Raw genomic sequence first — 18,661 nt, 5'->3', positions numbered from 1 at the left:
AAGCTGGAGAATTCTGTTAAAAATTTCTTTAACTTAGAATCCTTTCCTGGTGATAATACAGATGATTCAGTCGAATCAAAAACATATGAACAAACTTACTGTGAGGAACATTTTCTTTCCACTCATAAGAGGGATAGTACCGGAAGAAATAATAAATTACCAATAATTGAAGAAAAACGTTCTACACTAGGTGATTCAAAGGAGATGGTGGAAAGGCGTTTAAATTTACTTTGGGAAAGATTAGATAAAAATAAAACAATGGCAATAAAATACAAGGCTTTCATGGATGAATATTTCCAGTTAAATCATATGGAAAGAATTTTAGATTCTCCTGAAATTGCTAGTAGTGAACATTATATTCCTCATCATGCCGTGTTTCGCCCAGAAAGCACATCAACACCCTTGCGTGTCGTTTTTGATGCATCTGCAAATTCTAGCAATGGAGTTTCACTTAATTCCATTTTATTGAACGGTGGAACAGTTCAACAGGAACTATCTTGCATCATTCCAAGATTCCAAACATATCAGTTTGCATTTAGTGCAGATATAAAGAAAATGTATCACCAAATTTTGGTAGCAGAAGCAGATAGAGACCTGCAAAAAATTCTGTGGAAACCTAACAGATTTTCTCCTGTGAAAACATACAGACTACGGACTGTGACATATGGAACAAAATGTGCTCCATTTTTAGCCACCAGAACACTCAAGGCATTAGCTGAGAAAGAAAAAAGTGAATTTCCTCAAGCATCTGCAGCACTTCTTACTGATGTTTATGTTGACGACATTTTAACTGGTTCAAATAACTTACCAGAAACCAAGGCTTTACAACAGCAGTTAATAGAACTTTTTAGTAAGGGAGGCATGCAACTTCACAAATGGGTTTCCACCCACCCACCATAGATCTACATTGCTTCTGTGATGCCTCAAATAAGGCCTACGATGCAGTCATCTATGTGTGCTCAAAAAATAAATCCAGTGAAGTGAAAACAAATCTTTTGTGCAGCAAATCGCGAGTGTGTGCAATCAATAATGACCTTCTGAAAGAAGTTAAAACTCTTTGTGAATTGAATTTACTAACTAATATTTCTAATAATTTTATTTGTAATATTTTAAATTTAAGTAACAACTATACTAAAATTGTAAGTTATCTTTTCAGATTTATTAATCATTTGAAGTGTTCTTCAAAAATGTAAAAAGGGTAAGATAATAATAATGGAAATTGAAGCAGCATCCAACTTCATGGTAAGCAAGGTGCAACCTTCTGAATTTTCAGAGGAAATGAATTATTTGTCAAAATGGCAAAATTAACTAAATTAGTACAATAAGTTTGGAAAAATTGGAAACGTGATTATTTGAATAATTTACATCTTAGAAACAAATGGCAGTTTGCTAAGAATAATGTAAATCTTAATGATATGGTTGTAATCAAAGATCCAGATTTGCCTCCATATAAATGGAGACTGGGTAGAATTCAAGAATTAATAAAAGGTTCAGATGGTTTAGTCAGAGTTGTTGTAATAAGAGTTTCGAATGGTGTTATTAAAAGAGGTATTAGTCAAATATGTTTACTTCCAAAAAATTAATTGGATTTATATGTGTATATGATTGTAAATAATATATAGAGACTTTAATTCATTTGTATAAATGTGTATATATAAGAATTATTTCAGTACTAATTTGTGTAAATTTATATTTAAGAATTATTTCAGTATTTTTTTAATTTGTTTTTACATTTATTCATTTTTTGTAACAATTCTGTCGAATTTATTGTTATGTGTGAAATTCATATAGTGTCTGAATATTGAAATTGTGCAATTTCAAGGCGGGAGTATGTTACGTAAGCATGTTGCCCCGCCTCTCACTTGTAACGCCCTCTAGCGGTATATGTAAAAAACGATCAGTCTTTGTAACATCATTGACGAAGCAGCAACGCCGAAAGGCAAGGCTCAATCCAACTCCCGAAAGCGGAGAAACAATAAATTCTTTAAAATACAAAAAAGGTCCGTCATCATTATCGAACCTCTCCAATATTTATTATAACTATGTAGAAATTTTGAAATATTTTTTAATGGAAACTAAAAGTTAATTTGCTTTTTATAAACAAATTTAATATTATTATTTTGCTAATGTTATTACTCCTTATGCAACTTCTAATTATTAATTGCACTTATATAAGTGAGTATAAAAGTTTCGAAAAATGACGGCAGTTTAAAATAGAAATGCGAGTAATAAATTTTTGAAACAATTTAAATCATGTCAAAACATGTGTTTTCTAGACTTCCATTATTTTAAATAGGTTGATAAAGTATCATATAAAATGTATCGAGAGGATACTGAACATAAATTTTCAAATTCTTATTTAAATCTTATAGCAAAAGCATATAATAGCCAAAACAGTTGAAAATAATTATAAACCTGTTATTAAACTTGACTAATGGAGATATTTTAATTTAAATTAACCAAGCATTATAGCTAGTTTTATTATCATAAATTTGTGAAATATTCAATATTGAACCAATGATAGAAAACTCATTATCTTGCTACAGAATTCACATAGTATCCCTGTTGTTGTTACTTACGGCACTTTTACAAACCCGCTGACAGTTATCTGTCAGCGATTTAAGTCGAGTGAGCGTCTCTTGTTTTTTCAGTAGCGCCAACTAGCTCCAAGAGTACGACGTAGCTACTTCATGCGTCACATTCGCTTGCACAACCCCTTTTCACGGTTTTACGGGGGGGACACATTCATACACCTCACAGAGAACAATAGAATCCCTTGATGTATATTAAAAAATATGTTAAAAATATAAATAGACTAGTTTTGAAATGATCCGCTGAAATAATTATTAAATTGGAAATTCCATTGATTTTTTTTTTATTTAACAATTCTACCATTATTGAAGTTATATACAGAACTTATTTAGATATCATAATTATTTTAAACAAACGTGGCTACAAACTTATTTAAATCATTTGTTTGATAATATTCAGATTAATTCTGATCCTCAACCACTTGACTTATTTAATACTTATTAAGCTAGGTATTTATTTATTTATTACTAATTAATTTATTATTGAAATTGCGAAATCGACCACACATAGCGTTTGGGACATTTATTATTATTTAATTACATGTGATAAACTAAGATACATAAAATCATTCAAATAATATTTGAGTCTCCAGATATTTCATTCTAGAACCGAATATCTAAAATTATGTAATACGATATGACAGTCAAAGAATCATTGTTATGAGGTTTAGCTGTGGAGTCATATGATTAGATTTTACTGCGCGGTTTATGAATTGACTAGTTTTGTTTATAAATAAAATAAGAAATGTGATAAATGTAAGCAAAAACATCTTAATAGCGTCATCTACAATATTAACCTATTTTTACGGTCATTTATATAGTTTCATTTGCTTCATATATGCATACTTCATGCTATCGTCGTTTATGCCCATAGGAATTTGCTAAAAATCTATAAATTTTTAAATTGTGCATTAGTGATGAAAATATAATAATATATATTTTTTTAATTTGATTAGTATGATGTCGATATAAATTATTAAATGTTGATGAATTGCCAAGGTACTGTTTGGGTATGATTCTGAGCAATAAGCTTGCAAGTTTCTTTTATATTTTAATAATCAATCAGTGATTCAAAACTAAAAGATAAAATAATAAAAGTAATATATATATATATATAAAACATAAAAAATGCATTTTTATTTGCTTAATAAAGAATAGAGAATTACTAGCTTAATAAGAGAGCCCTGTGTGTTAAAAAATTTGGGAGGTGAGGCAAAACGAAATCAAAAAAGCACGAGACGGTTACAACAATATGTTTTGATTCCTAGAATATCATAAGAACGATGGATGTCTGTATATCATTTAGTACTAAAATATGTTATAAAGGCCATTGAAATTCCATTTTACTTTAAAAATTTCTGTCATTACGCTTCAATGTTTTGACTTTCCAATTTAGATCTTTAATTTCTCGTATACATAATATAAAAAAAGTATAATAATCGTCAAAAAATTCAAACTCGAGAATTTGACGAATCTTCACTTTCAAAATTACTATAAAATCTGTTCGGAAGAAGCCCGTTTATCGGGTTGTTCAAATATAAATTAACGCGATAATTATAAAACAGAGAGAGCTATATAGATATAATTTGGTACAAAAATTTAAAATTATAGAGTAGACATCTGTCAAATGTTGAGATAAATCCAACTACTTGTTGATTGTCTGTTGGCCTGTACTTTCAGAAATAAATAAATGCAATAATTCAAAAACACAATGATATAATATATCAAATTTGATATTTATGACTACAAGTGCAGTTTTGTGTCAAAATTGTGTGTAAATCAATGGAGAAAAAAGTGTCTAAACACAAATTCGATTTTTGGATATTATTAAGGATTAATCGCCAAATAAGTCGTCAAGGATGACATGACATGATAGATTCTATAATAATGCTAAATCCACGCCAAAATTTAATGTTTCGCAATTAGCGTACACATGCGCCTTGTAAGGCATTCTTTGAAGACAAACATACTTTTTATAAGCATATTTCACAATTCACTAAATAATAAAATAAAGTTTTTCCGTTCCAAATTAATTATACTCAATTTCCATTTGTAATCTCTCTGCTTTAATGGATAAAAACTGATATTATCCAATTAAATCTGAGATTTAATATTTACAAAAAAAATACCTTTCATGCTATCTCGCATCAAACTCAGAATAATTTTGAGTGATTCCGCTGCCTCCTTCTTAATATCCGAGGAGCGTGTAGAAAAACAGAAAATATGCAATTAATCATTTGGCAGCAGAATAAGAAGTAGGGCCCCAGATGCATAAGGCATACAAGCTTGAAAGCTATGATGTATTATATGCATTAGCTTTAATAGCTTTTGATGATTACTTTTGGTTCTTCCTTCCAATTTATGAGACATGACGTATTTATTAGAAATTTTATTCTTTATTCTGGCATTTGTACTTCTTTTCTTTATTGGTTTTGATTTTATGATCAGTAATTTTAGAGTGATGCTATACAGTTTTATCTCTGTTGCTTATGATAGTGATTGAGATCATTTATAACAATTCTAAAATTTTCTGAAAGGATGTATGTGACAGAAATTGGGAATTGCATCTTCGTACATTGTTACTTTAAATCTTCAACGGGTGCGCTTACATGAGAGATGCACTAGAGTGGGATTTTGTTTTATATCGAAATATATCGTTAAAATCGCTTATGTAACTTATGTCGCCGTCATGAATCGGAAATGTCGTTTTATATCGAAATAAAATAGTTTTAAAAAGGTCCAACGAAAGTATGACATTTTCTATTCTTGCTGCGACTATCGGTAAACCGTTAGCCAACGCTTGGAAAAGCGAGCTAAAACTAAAAGTTAAAGAACAAAAGCAGAATTAAGTATTGAAGATGTGAACCGGTAAGAAATCCAAACTACATTAGATTTACCCAATTAAAACATAGTTTTAATAATTTACCACCAGTTGAAAATTACCCTAGGAAATGCACGCGGCCTTCTATGTTGATATAGATGACTCACCCGCTAGACTGTTAAGAAACAGAAGTATTAAAATTATTGTAAAATTCTGAATATTAGGTTACATTTTAATGGTATCACATATTTCTATGAAGAGTCATTACTATAGTTCTTGCTAATTATAAAGGCATTTCATAATTTGCAAACATAATAGGTTGTGTGTGTGTGTGTGTGTGTGTGTGTGTGTGTGTGTGTGTGTGTGTGTGTGTGTGTGTGTGTGTGTGTGTGTGTGTGTGTGTGTGTGTGTTGACGCTCTACAGGTGAGACCGTTTGACCTACAGCTACCAAATTTGGTACATTTATACCTTGGAAGTCGGGAATGTGCACCTGGGGAGATTAGGCTTAACATGTTTTCGACTGATTATTTCAAACGATTCTGTTTATTTTCTTAATGTTTGATGCATTTAAAACTGGCGTAGAAAATTCACGCATTTGCGATACCATAACTGGCGTTGAAAATTCACGCATGCGCATTGTTTTTAGATTAGTTGCGTGCTTTTGTAATTAAATTGCATTTATGTTAGTTATATATTTTTCGTATATGCTTATAGTTTTAAGCACATCGTTTTTTAAGTAGTGTTTTCCCCCACGCTAACGAGGGTAAGCTTAATATGCTTTCGACCGATTATTTCAAACAATTATCTTTATTTTCTTAATGTTGGATGCATTTAAAATTAAATTTGTTAATTAATCGATCTGTTAATGATTAATCTGAGAGACTTTTGTTGAAAATTCTTGAAATAATACATAAATTAAGAAATATATTCTTTAATGCCCATAAGGTTTAATGCTCAGCGACTCTTTTTTCAGTATTCATATTTTTAAAGAAATGCTTTTTTTTCAATAAAAAAATGTTCTTATATTTATTGTGGTTTAATCATTTCCACTTTAATTGAAAGCATAAATTCTACGGGCGCTAATAGAAAATTTGAAGCTTTAAAATATTTTGTGAAGAAGCTATTAAAATAGGAGTTACATAAAATATTTAATTATTTAAATTTTAATGAGCATTAAGACGGGCGAACCAGCTGATCGCCAAAGGCGGCTAGTGATACAATAAAATCATAAAACACACAAAAAATGTGTGGCACGTTTATTTTCAATAGGATGCTTAAAACACTGATTACATTTTAATTAATTCTAATTCAGTATTAAGTTTGGAGCTGAATATCTGCATTGACCAAAAGAGAAATAGATAGTATCTCAGTACCTATATTCAGATGTTTTATTAATATATAGCAAATGCTTTCAAATCAATCCTTTTTAGTTTTATTAATATATGATTTTTATTGATGTACTATTTAGAAGGATTTGCAAAATACATTTTTCGATATTATATGCAACATACTCAGATATAAATATGAATTTAAAAGTTTGATTTCACGCTGCGTATCTAGATAATGAGGTTCATATTAATCTTCATCCTTAAGCTATGCAATCACATGCCTGTTTTTCATGAGGTACTGTCTTCTTTTGACGAACAGGAACATTTTGTGACCAATTTTTGTTTGTTTAATTTCAATTAAATCTCTTGTGCTTTATCTTTGATGTTCATGATTTCTTCATCAAAATGTTTTTGAAAATCGGGTTTTGACCGAATATTAACATCGTTTCCTCTTAATTGCCTTAACTTGTTCTGTTTAGAGTGCGTATGAACCTTCCAAATGGAGTTGAAACAATAATAACGTATTAAAAATCCAAATAATAATGCTTTTAAAACTGTGCATTATCTTATGCGGTAATGAAATCTTACTTTCTCTGTTTACATGTAGACTCAACTAATAATTAAATGATTCTTTCTTCCTTGACATTCAACAAAATTCTTTTAAACCTCTTTTTATTTAATTGCGAGAAATTTCCGCAATTAAATGTTTGATGAAACACTGAATGTGATTTGAAATTCAGAGCAACAAGGAAATCTATTTTTGAAAATTATCTTGAAAAATTGTAAAACTTTAAAAACAATGCTAATAATTTATTTGTAGTAATAAAAAGATAATTTTAAAAAAAATTTAATGACATAAAAATCAATTGCGAGTGGAAATGTTTTTGCAATTTCTTACAGAAAACATCAAAACTTCACTGAATCTTAATTACTCTTTTAAAAAATGGCCTTAAGATTCGCACTCTCATGTTCTGAAGTATATATGTGCCAAATGTGGTACCTAATTATTTATCCTGTCAAGGACCAACACACAGAAAATAATGCCGTCTCATACCCCCGTATCCTTAATCATTCTGGTCACTGAACGATAATCATTCTGGCATATTAAGGGAAATTTAATTAAATATCAAAATATTTACAGAAGATAAAACAAAATCAAATATATAAAGAATTTGCAAGCATATAAGAAATGATAATAATATGAAAACGTTTACACGGTTTTCTACTTTGAAATACTATAGAAAAATTATCTTGAGTAATAATATGCAGAAAGATATTATGCATAAAAAACACGAGTTCTGTGATTATTGCACTTATTATCAAAACATAATGATGAGAATGCAGTTAATAATAATATAAAATGATATAATATAATATAAAACAATTTGGCCAATGATTACAAAGAAAATCTCTATTTGAAAGATATTCATGGAAGCACATGGTTGTGAAGAGACTATGGTACTTTTTATTTTCCTCTTAGTCCTTTGTGTATGACACTTGATATTGCAAGATAGGAAGGCAAGAAAAGATCTCTATTTTCACTGATAAATTTAAGCGCCAACACACCCACATTCGTCTTTATTATTATTAGATATATATATGTTCCATTATTCCTGAAAGATCTCCCCTCTCCTTTTTCAATTCAAATATTACATACAGCAAAAAAAAATGAGGGAAATATCCCTAAACATTATTGTCTTCGTTTTCATCTTATTACTTGGATATTCGAAAGCTAAATACCAGGGCATTTCACAGAATAATCCTTTACATTCAGTCATCAAAATACATTGAGCTTTAAAATAGAAATCATGCCATTCCGAGTTCAATCTACTTAATTTCCATTCGTTATCTTTCCAACTAAACCAATAAAAAATTGATACACGGTAGGGAAAGCTAGGATTTAATGATGACAAAACTTCCTTTAATGCTCTGTTCCATCAACTGAGAACCACTTTGCTCGATTCCGCTGCACTTAAGTCTCTGAGGCGTGTAAGGGAGAGGAAAATGTACAGTTAATCATCTGGAAGCTGAATAAGAAGTAGGGCCCCAGATGCATAGTAAATACATGTTTAAAATCTATGATTTATTATCCGCATTACATTTAATGACTTTGGATGATTGCTTTTAAACCTCTTTTCAAATTTATGAGGCATAGCGCATTTATTACAAATTTTATTTCTAAAACTTTCATTTAAATGGTTGCTTTTATTTTATTTTATTTAATTTTTGTGAATTACGTCTTTAGCTAAGGTTCAAAAGTTAATAATATTTTGCTGTCATTGTTTTTTGTTTGTAAACATTGTTGTCCGTTATGCAAACATAAGGATGCTCAAATTTCTTTAAATAGATTAGAAAATCATCCGAAAATATCAATGAATGCATCATAAAAATTTAAAATTACTCGAGAGGTGGTTTTTTTTTGTATTTTCTAAGAATTGATTATTAACATATGAATTCAAAGATAGGTAATACTGAAATATAACAGAAATAAATAGAACTGAATGTAAAATCGAAATCTGTAATTAAATTGTTTTTACTAGTTTTATTAAAGACTAAAACGATAAAACGAAGCAACTTTCAAATTATTTTCTTTAGTTATAATATAACTAAATTATAGAAATACTTTTATTGAAATACTTTTTTATATATTTTAAACATCGCATGCATAATTTTAATTTAAGTGAATTCAAATTAAAAATTTAGCCAAAATAACTAATCACTAAGTATTAATTCGTTTCCAAAATACATTTTAATGAATTTAATGAAAAAAAATGTTTAAAGCTGTATACAATTGACCCCATTAACATAAGGTACTCTACAATATTGTTACGGTATCTTCACAATCTTATGAGACATCCAAAATATCGAAACACATCGTGGAAATATCGTAGCAATGTTTATGCCAATAGAGAATATACAACTTGAAGTTTTATCAAAAAATAAAAATAAAATCTTTACAAACTAGTAAATTTAATGTATATGAATAATCAAATTTCCCACAAATTTAATTTTAGGAGCTAAAATATTGAAATATCACTTTTTAAAAACTTACTGATATTGAAGAGTTTTAAAAAGACGCACACTTCTGTTTTATCAATAATGTCGAAAAAAATTCAATATTTTTCAAAAATTATCAGAAAATAAATTAATAAATTATTTTTTCTGTATATGCGAAGTCACCCAGTAATTAATTAAAAAATTTGGTTAATCTTATAAAATTTCATGTTATTTGTGAAGTTAAAATATAAGTTAAAGTTCAATTGTATAGAATATAATGAGACCATTTTTATTGGACTTATAAAACTATTTTTTGAATATTATAACAATATTTATATAAAATTGTTATAATATTTCAATAGTATTCGTCAACCATATCTCCTCTATTTCATCTAACCTGAAAATAACAATTTTCTATTTTCAATCCATCCCATTCATTTTTTTTTCTTTGTAATAATCATACTTGCTCATCGTATATCGATTTTAAAAGATATATAGTCATTATTTATACTTTTTTCTTACAACTAATTTGCTTACATTTGAATCTAATATAAATCTTTCTTATGATAGATTATTCCCGTCTAATTGACGCACGAACTTCTCAGCATGGAAGTTACGAAGGTTACGGTTATGAGCAAGGAGGTGGATGGCAACAATCTCGAAGCTCTTTATCCCAGCAAACATCGGGACAAAGACTGAACCTTGGGTAAATATATTTAATTTCATAGATACAGGAATTCAACTGTTTGCAGGACACAAAATGAATGCAGTTAAAGGCAGGAGGCCTGAAGTATATGATAGGCCCAAGGTACACAGGTCTCTCTTTATGAACACAATATAAAGAACACATGAAAATCATTTAAATTAACATTATTTTAATGCCTGATAAAATCACATACAGGAAATTGTATTTAAGAGATTTAGCTGAAATTAAATAAAACCAATATTCTCAGTGAATTAAATGGTAGCGAAAGGCGGCTAGTATGAAATAAATATTAAAAGTAATTAATATTAAAAAGCCAATCAAAAATCCTGATTTGCAAAAATAACTTATGTTTCAGCATTAAATAATAATGCATTAGCATTTTCCAATAATGTTATCTTCTATTTAAAGTAATGACTTTCGTAATATGAAAGATTAAATATAGGGATATTTTTCAGGGTAGTTATTTAAAACATTCGCTTAATTCATATTTAGTATTCTATTAGTCACTGGTTTGATTTTATTGGAAGGTCTATTACTAAATAATACAATAGGTCTCCTATATTTAAATATATATTAAAAGGAAGATAAAATTTGTTTCCTTATTCATTTCTCTAGCATCACAGAGAAATAGAAAGATACTAGTAAATTTGAAAGATGATATATTTTTTGATTGGTTATTATTTGATTAGTTTATTAGTTATATATATTAGTTATTGATTAGTTAATTTATTTCTGATGATCATTCTTTTAAATAGTTAAATAATATTTTTTTCAAAGATCAGAAATTGATATTTGTTGTGTCAAATATATATTTTAAATTTTTGTTTGAAAATGGATACAAAATAATAAATAAATACAACGGATTTATCGTAAATTTCATTCAAAAATTGAAGATTCAGAGATAAAATGAAACATTCAGAACAAATAAACCACATTATTTAACTGTACAGGATGTCATATTTTATAAACAATTAAAAGGAATTACATGAAAATAGTCATTATCTAGTGTAAGAGAACTAGAATTTGTGATCGTATTTAATTTGAAAAGAAACTTTTGTTGTTGTTGTTTCTGTATAATGTTTAGCTTCGAGTACAGGGTAGGTCTAATAAAGTTTGTTGATTTGTTCACTTTGATTAACAATGTCTCTAAAGCCATCTTTGTTTCCTGTTTATGTATTAGAAATCACTTTACATAAGTATTAATTATATAAAATCTTGTCATGTGCATTTAGAACATTTTTTTTATCCTGCTAATGGTTATTTAATTATTTCTAAATTCTACCGAATTTTTTGATAGTTTCTTTTTTAGCTTTATACAAGGTGTCATAATTTATAAAAGAATATATGTTCTGAATTAAATGAGCAAAAGAATTAATCTCGAATATTGCATTAATTAGGTGAAAAAATGTTATTATTAAATTCTTAGGCGACAACATATAAAAATTATCAAAAGTGAAACTGATGATATTTTGTTAGTTGAATTGGCAGAAATCCCAGATTACCCGATTAATCCTTGTTTTTTTTGTTTTTTTTTGTTACTGTTCTAAAAAAATTCCCGGCTCTTATTTATATTTATTTTTCATAATTACAAACTTGCAATATTTTAGTCCTGTTTTTATTCACTTCTTCATGAACTGAGGAGTTTTTTTTTTCTTTAGTCTTCTGTGCTCTAAAGAAAAACTCTTTTTTCTGTGGTCTAAAGGAAAACGGAATATTTCGATAGTTCAGTCCTTACATTTAGTTAACCGATAAATTTAGTTAAATTTTGATTCTCTTTACTCCTGGGGCCCCTGCACTACCTCGCTTTTGAAAAAAAGCATCTCAAATTTCATAATACTAATAAAAATCCATTGTAAATAAAATAAAAAACTATAAACTTTATTCATACGTAAACTGCATAGTATTTTAGTACTCATAAAAATCTTTACAAATCAAAGAAATGATTCTAAACAGAAATTCCAAATCGTATAAGTATCAACAATAATGTAAAATATAATTTGAACAGTTTCCTTTTGTTATTCTTCAAACTTGTAATATATCTGAAAAATAAATATCTTAGTTAAATAAATAAATTCCAAAAACCACAAATCTAAATAAGTCTTTAATTAAGTAAATATTTTAGCAACTTAATAAATTTTATTTGAGAAAATACTTACATTTTTAAATGCATATTCAAACAGTCGATAATCGTATACCTTAAATCATATAAACATACTATAACTGATATCCCGTCATGCAACTAAAAATACTACAATTGAAATTCGTGAGGCAGTCTTAACAAGGTTAAATATGATTTTATGTCCCTTAAAGCATATTTTTTTAAATAATAAAAGACTAATTCAGATTCTATATAAAGTTTGTTGATAAAATTGAAAGATTAAAATACAAACGATGACCATTTGAGAGAAAATTTGCGCAAATGTTCACTTGATGACAGCACTATAGTTGCAATGATTGGTGAGATGGTTAATAGTTCTTATGCATTCTAAATGGGTGTTCCCACGGATAAAAAAGTGATTCGCCAAATCTTTGACGTTTCTGAGGTTAATAAAATACAGTGGTAAAAATCAAAAGTCTATGCAACTCACAGTCAAAGTACCTCTAATTTAGAATTTATGTTTTGAGAAAAAAACTAATTTAAAAAAATTGAATGAATTTGTAAATAGATATATTACATTTTTAATTGTTTTTTTCTTTAAACGTTGAACGTGAATTTGAACCCTTCACGTAGTATTTGACGTTCATCAAAGTCATAACCATTGTGAGAAAATCCACACATGGTGATAACAGAGTGATTAGGATGATGTGTGAGAAAGTTACTAGGAAATACTAATTTTTATGTATTATAATTCCCAGAAAAAAACAGGATCAAGCATATTTTTGAAGTTTGGGAAGTTAATATATATATCAATGTGAAAAGCAACAGAAATTAATGTAATTGAATTAGAATAGATTGCGAAAAGCCCAAGGGAGAAAAAATAAAAGCATCTCGCGCGGCTCATAAATTGAGGTAAAAGTTTTTTTTTTTTACCTTTGGATTTAAGTAATGAGAAATAAGTAATTTCACCAGAAGAGGGAAGGTTAATATATTACATGTCTGTATAAAATTCTCTTTCATCAGAATTCTTTCAGTTTTTTACTAATTTTCATGACATTTTTTTAAAAATATTGTTCTGCAAAAACTTTCTGGAATTTGATTGTTTACAGCAAAATTAATTTCAGCAGAAAAGGAGATAATATGAGAACACTAGAACTATGTTAAAATAAAGCTGAATAGAGAAGCCTTAAATTATAAATATTTATAAATATTTGCCTGTGATACATAAAATGTAAAGCAATATTTCGTAAATCAGCAATATTTTAAATTTGATAAAATAATACTTATAATGCCTAATAATACAACAGCATTTCATAACGAAGTTACTAAACCCGAACTCCACTTGAAACTAAACTATAAATTTGCTATATAAACTATATATCTATAATTTGCTGCTATCTGCTATATAAAGCTGAATAAACTATAACTTTGCCTTTTAATTTAAGAGCATTCTTGCGATCAATTATCGTCTGTTTACGACACAAAACATTTAGATGTAATCTTTTCGCATATTTAAAATTATTTTTGTGTTTTTCGAGAAGTGACGCATACAAAAATATTTTGCAAAATTTTTACTTACCTTTAAGTTGCTTTTCTTACATTTCCTATATATGTGTTAAATTGTGTCTTATTTTATAATCTCTGATAAGTAAATTAATATTCTTTACTCAGAAGATAAATAAATTTTCATTGTGACAGTGTTTGTGAAATAATTTAAATACATAGTATGTACATATGAAAGATTTTAATATTTTTTTAATATTATGACATTGAAATCAATGGTTTCTACAGGTACATATTCTATTACAAGTTTTATATAAAAATGTGATAATAGTATGTTATACTTTATAAAAAGAAAATTACTTAAATTGCATAAAATGAAAGACGACTAATGAATTATTAACATTTTTATAATGAAATTACATTCACTTAAAAATTTAAATGAAGGTTTAAAAGCAGATATGCAATGACATTAGATTGTATATGTAACTTAACAAAAATTAGTTTTCTTTAAATATTTTTTTTTGTTTCTAAAGGGGATATGAAGAATTTGGACAACAACAAATTGGCCATGAGTTTGGTGGACAGCAACAAATGGAGCATGAGTTTGGTGAATTTGGTGGGCAACAACAAATTGGCCATGAGTTCGATGAATTTGGTGGACAACAACAAATTGACCATGAGTTCGGTGAATTTGGTGGACAACAGCAACAACAGCGGTTCAAACAAGAATTTGGACAGTTTGGTGGGCAACAACAAATGGGCCACGAATTTGGAGGGCAACAGCAAATAGGGCACGAATTTGGTGGACAGCAACAAATTGGTCATGAGTTTGGTGGCCAACAACAAATGGGACATGAGTTTGGAGGACAACAACAAATAGGACATGAGTTTGGAGGACAGCAACAAGTTGGTCATGAATTTGGTGGTCAAGAACAAACTGATTATGACTTTGACGAGGAAGAAACCATTCAAAAAGTGCATAAGTCTTATGAAGAGACTCAATATCCTCCAAAGAAAGAAGAAACTGAAGAACTTCAAAAAGTATCTCCTTCGAGACAAAATCAAGGTCTAGAAGAATTCAGTGTTGATTTACCCAAAGGAATCGAAAGTGGAGTTAAAACTGAAATTGAAGATGATAAATTTCGTTTGACAGACACAGATTCTCAAGAAATTATAAAAACAATAGTAAGTGAAATGCATTTTTTATTTGCTTTCATTTAGTGTCTTTTTTTATTCGTCCGATATTTCCTTTATTTATTTTCTCACAGACTGATAGTTCTGCAAACATAATTTACCTACACATTATAAGCCGTAGTAGGAAATTTTCCGTTTAGAAAAGTTTGGCGTTACATAAAGAAAAGAAACTTGAGTCATTTAATTTACTTTTTATTGTAACTATTATATAAAATTTACATTTTATTATAGTTGATCATTTTGAAGTAAGAATTCTACATTGATGAACATTTTAGTAAAGAGCTGGTAGGTGATATCTTAATTGAAAACAATAAAATATTTATCTGATAATATGAGGAGTTTAACTCTTTTTTAACTTGTCTTTTTTTTCCATTTTACATAAAATTGACAATAATCTCTAACCTTCTACTAAAAAATTCTTTGTGTCAGACTAGATTATAAAAGAAAATCTGCGAAAATAATTCTCATACAACATTAATATTTCAGACCCGCAAAGCTGTATTGAAATTAGTTTTTAATTCTACTTAATGTTCAATTAAGAATATGTTATTTTTCTCTATAATAAGTTTTAATATTTCCAATCTTTGCTTTTTTTTTACTTACTTAAAAAGTTTTTGACTAGGAGTAAATTAAAATATAAACTACAATTGTAATTTATTTATTTTAACGTTCTCTAAATTTTCTCGAAGGCGAACAAAATGTGATCCAAATAAATTGTACTAGCAATAATTAAAATCAAATTAATATCCTAAAACAAGGTAAAATGATAAATTAGATTAGCTCTTGCACTTTAATGTAATTATAGGAGCACAATGATTATAATTGTATATTCATGTCTTTAAGGACATTAACTTGATTTTTTAAAACAGAATAAGATGACTTTAGCTTGTCATAGAAAATGCTATAAGATAATCCGTCTAAAGACAACACAGATGATAAGCTTAAACAAAACTGAAATTTCTGCAGACACAATAATGTTATATTTCACAGGAAGGTCAAATGAATACCATGATAATGCATTTAATCTCTGACATTTGCAATCTCTGCTTTTCCTGAAATAACACGTTTATTAATAGAGTTTACATACAAAGTATTTAAACATCCTTTCGGTTAATGAGATTTTATTCATTAACGAAAGTAGTCAGAATGTGATAATTGATATTGTGCACCTCTGTCTTTACATAATTCATTGTTTTGGTAGATAGCAAACGAAATATTAAAAAAGAATACAATCTAATTTTGCTAATTATAATGGAAATTAATCTAATGAAACAACAAATGAAATAAATGTCGTTAACTTAACATGTTTGATACTGAATTCAAGTGTCAGTTTACTTTACAAGCGGCCTTTAGAAGAAGAGGATTTTTGCCATGAATATTCATTATACACAATTGAATTAATTAATTTCTATGTATAAAATTGTTACTCGTCATATTCTCGGAATTTTTGTTTTGTTTTGCATTATATTTTACATAAATGAACCCTTTAAAGGGCCATTTTTTCCTAGTCATATTATGTTCAAATATTTTTAGGCTTGAAATTAGAATAAGAAAAGGGATTAGAATAAGAAAGGGATTTAATTTGATTAATTAATAATTAAGTAACAAATCAAGACACATCATTTTGTCTGAAATAAAGAACTGAAACATCTAAGTTTCTGACTTACTAAAAAAATGTGTCAGAACTTATGCCAACCTACAGAATTTCATACAAAGATTGATAAATTTGGTGGGAAGCATACTCCCCACGGCCCTAGAAAGCATTATTAAAAGATTATTATATTATAATTATTTCTTTTGTATGAATTTTTAAGAATTTATCCCGAATGTAGACTTCTGATCATAAGCATTTCAAATAATTTTTCAAATGGAAGTACAAAATTGTTATTTAAGCAGTATTTGATGAAACTTTCAGTCGAAATGATTAAATTTATTTCTAAAAAAGTATAATTGAGAGCTCCTTAAATATTTAGAATAAGTTATTTTTCTGATAATATATGGATCGTTATTTGTTACATTCTTTTTTAAAAATTGCCTTCATTTTAAATATCTTTTATAAATAAAATCTATAATAAGTATTATATTTTAATAAAAGACCCTTGAAATTCATTGCGTTTGATCTTCATCATATCGAAACATAATAGCAAAACCAAGCATATAAATAATTACTGAAAAAGAACTATTTTAAATCAAGTCGTTACTTATACATTATTTTAAAACATTCAAAAATATACAAACAGTTTTTGAAGTACAAATTTAAAGTTTAGAATTGATCTTTCGAGCACTTAAATTTGATTATTGAAGTGAATAAAGATTATTTTTTATGAGTTTCACTTCTTCAAGTAGAATGCATTAAACGATTATTTAAGCGATCACTATTTGGTAAAAGTTTTCAAGTTAAATTATTAAAATTTTTCATATCTTTGATGTCAATAATGTATTTTCATCTTAAGGATTAATTATAATTTTAATTATTTTTTATTAATGATTTTGGATTTAATGATTTTACTAAGAAATTAACATTAGTTTTTAGTTTTATATACTTCAAATATTCAAGTAAATAAATTTTAACTAATCATATATAGTAAATGTGGTCTGCAAAAATTATTCGAATCATTTTTAACTTTCAGCCGCTTAGAATTCTATGTTGATAGAAAGTTAAGAATTTATTGCTCTAAACTATTTGTTTTGTTTTTTTTATTTTTCAGGATAATCTGATTCTTTCTTTAATTGATTTACATTGTAAAATATCATGAAATTTATGCTTCAGTTAATAAATAGCATAAAATAATTAAATTTGTTGAATATAAACAGTAACAGCATAATATAAATAACCAAATTAGATTGTGATATATTTTTAACATAGTTATATATTTTTGAAAAACTTAAATGAGAAAAGTAAATTTACAAAACATTTTTAATGAATCGGACATTTTTTACAGGGTGACAATACCGAGGTTTCTAGTGATTTAAATGAATTTTCATCAAAGCGCAGTAAGTAATAGAGTTTTTAATTTATTTATAATTGCAGATAATAATTTAAAATTCTTTTACAGTTTTAACAAAATAATCAGAAATTTTTGTTGCATCTAACTAATTTATTTATATGATTAGATTTAGAAGAAGTATTACACATACAGTGTACCAACTATAATCGTAGCACAATAAATATCTTCAAAACCGTTACCGTTAGATATATAATTCTTGGTGGATATATGCTCGAAATGTCATATTGTTTGGGACATTAAATTAAATGCTTAAAATATTTATCATCCATAAGGTTTATATTTAATTCCTTGAGTTTCTTCCATTGTTGAAGTTAAAGAAGAAGATGTATTATGTTATTGTGGTTTATAATAACAAAAAAAAATGACAATATAATACCACGAAATTTAAATGGCAGATGAACCACACATTTACAT

The 18,661-nt window shown here is 27.5% G+C and overlaps 1 protein-coding gene across 2 annotated transcripts in view; it reads left to right on the top strand.

The window, feature by feature from the left end:
• LOC129981119 (uncharacterized) overlaps window positions 1-18,661 on the top strand; it is a 472,677-nt gene that overhangs the window by 155,868 nt on the left and 298,148 nt on the right. For both annotated transcript variants that reach the window (XM_056091801.1, XM_056091800.1), the window contains 3 exons: window positions 10,309-10,444; window positions 14,579-15,230; window positions 18,182-18,233. In XM_056091801.1, the coding sequence (XP_055947776.1) occupies window positions 10,309-10,444; window positions 14,579-15,230; window positions 18,182-18,233 (840 nt within the window). The remainder of the gene's footprint in view (window positions 1-10,308; window positions 10,445-14,578; window positions 15,231-18,181; window positions 18,234-18,661) is intronic.

The sequence above is a fragment of the Argiope bruennichi genome, chromosome 8 (assembly GCF_947563725.1).
Source record: "Argiope bruennichi chromosome 8, qqArgBrue1.1, whole genome shotgun sequence".
Classification (NCBI taxonomy): Eukaryota; Metazoa; Arthropoda; class Arachnida; order Araneae; family Araneidae; genus Argiope; species Argiope bruennichi.
The sequence above is the reverse complement of the archived record's forward strand: the minus strand, read 5'-3'. Positions and strand labels throughout refer to the sequence as shown.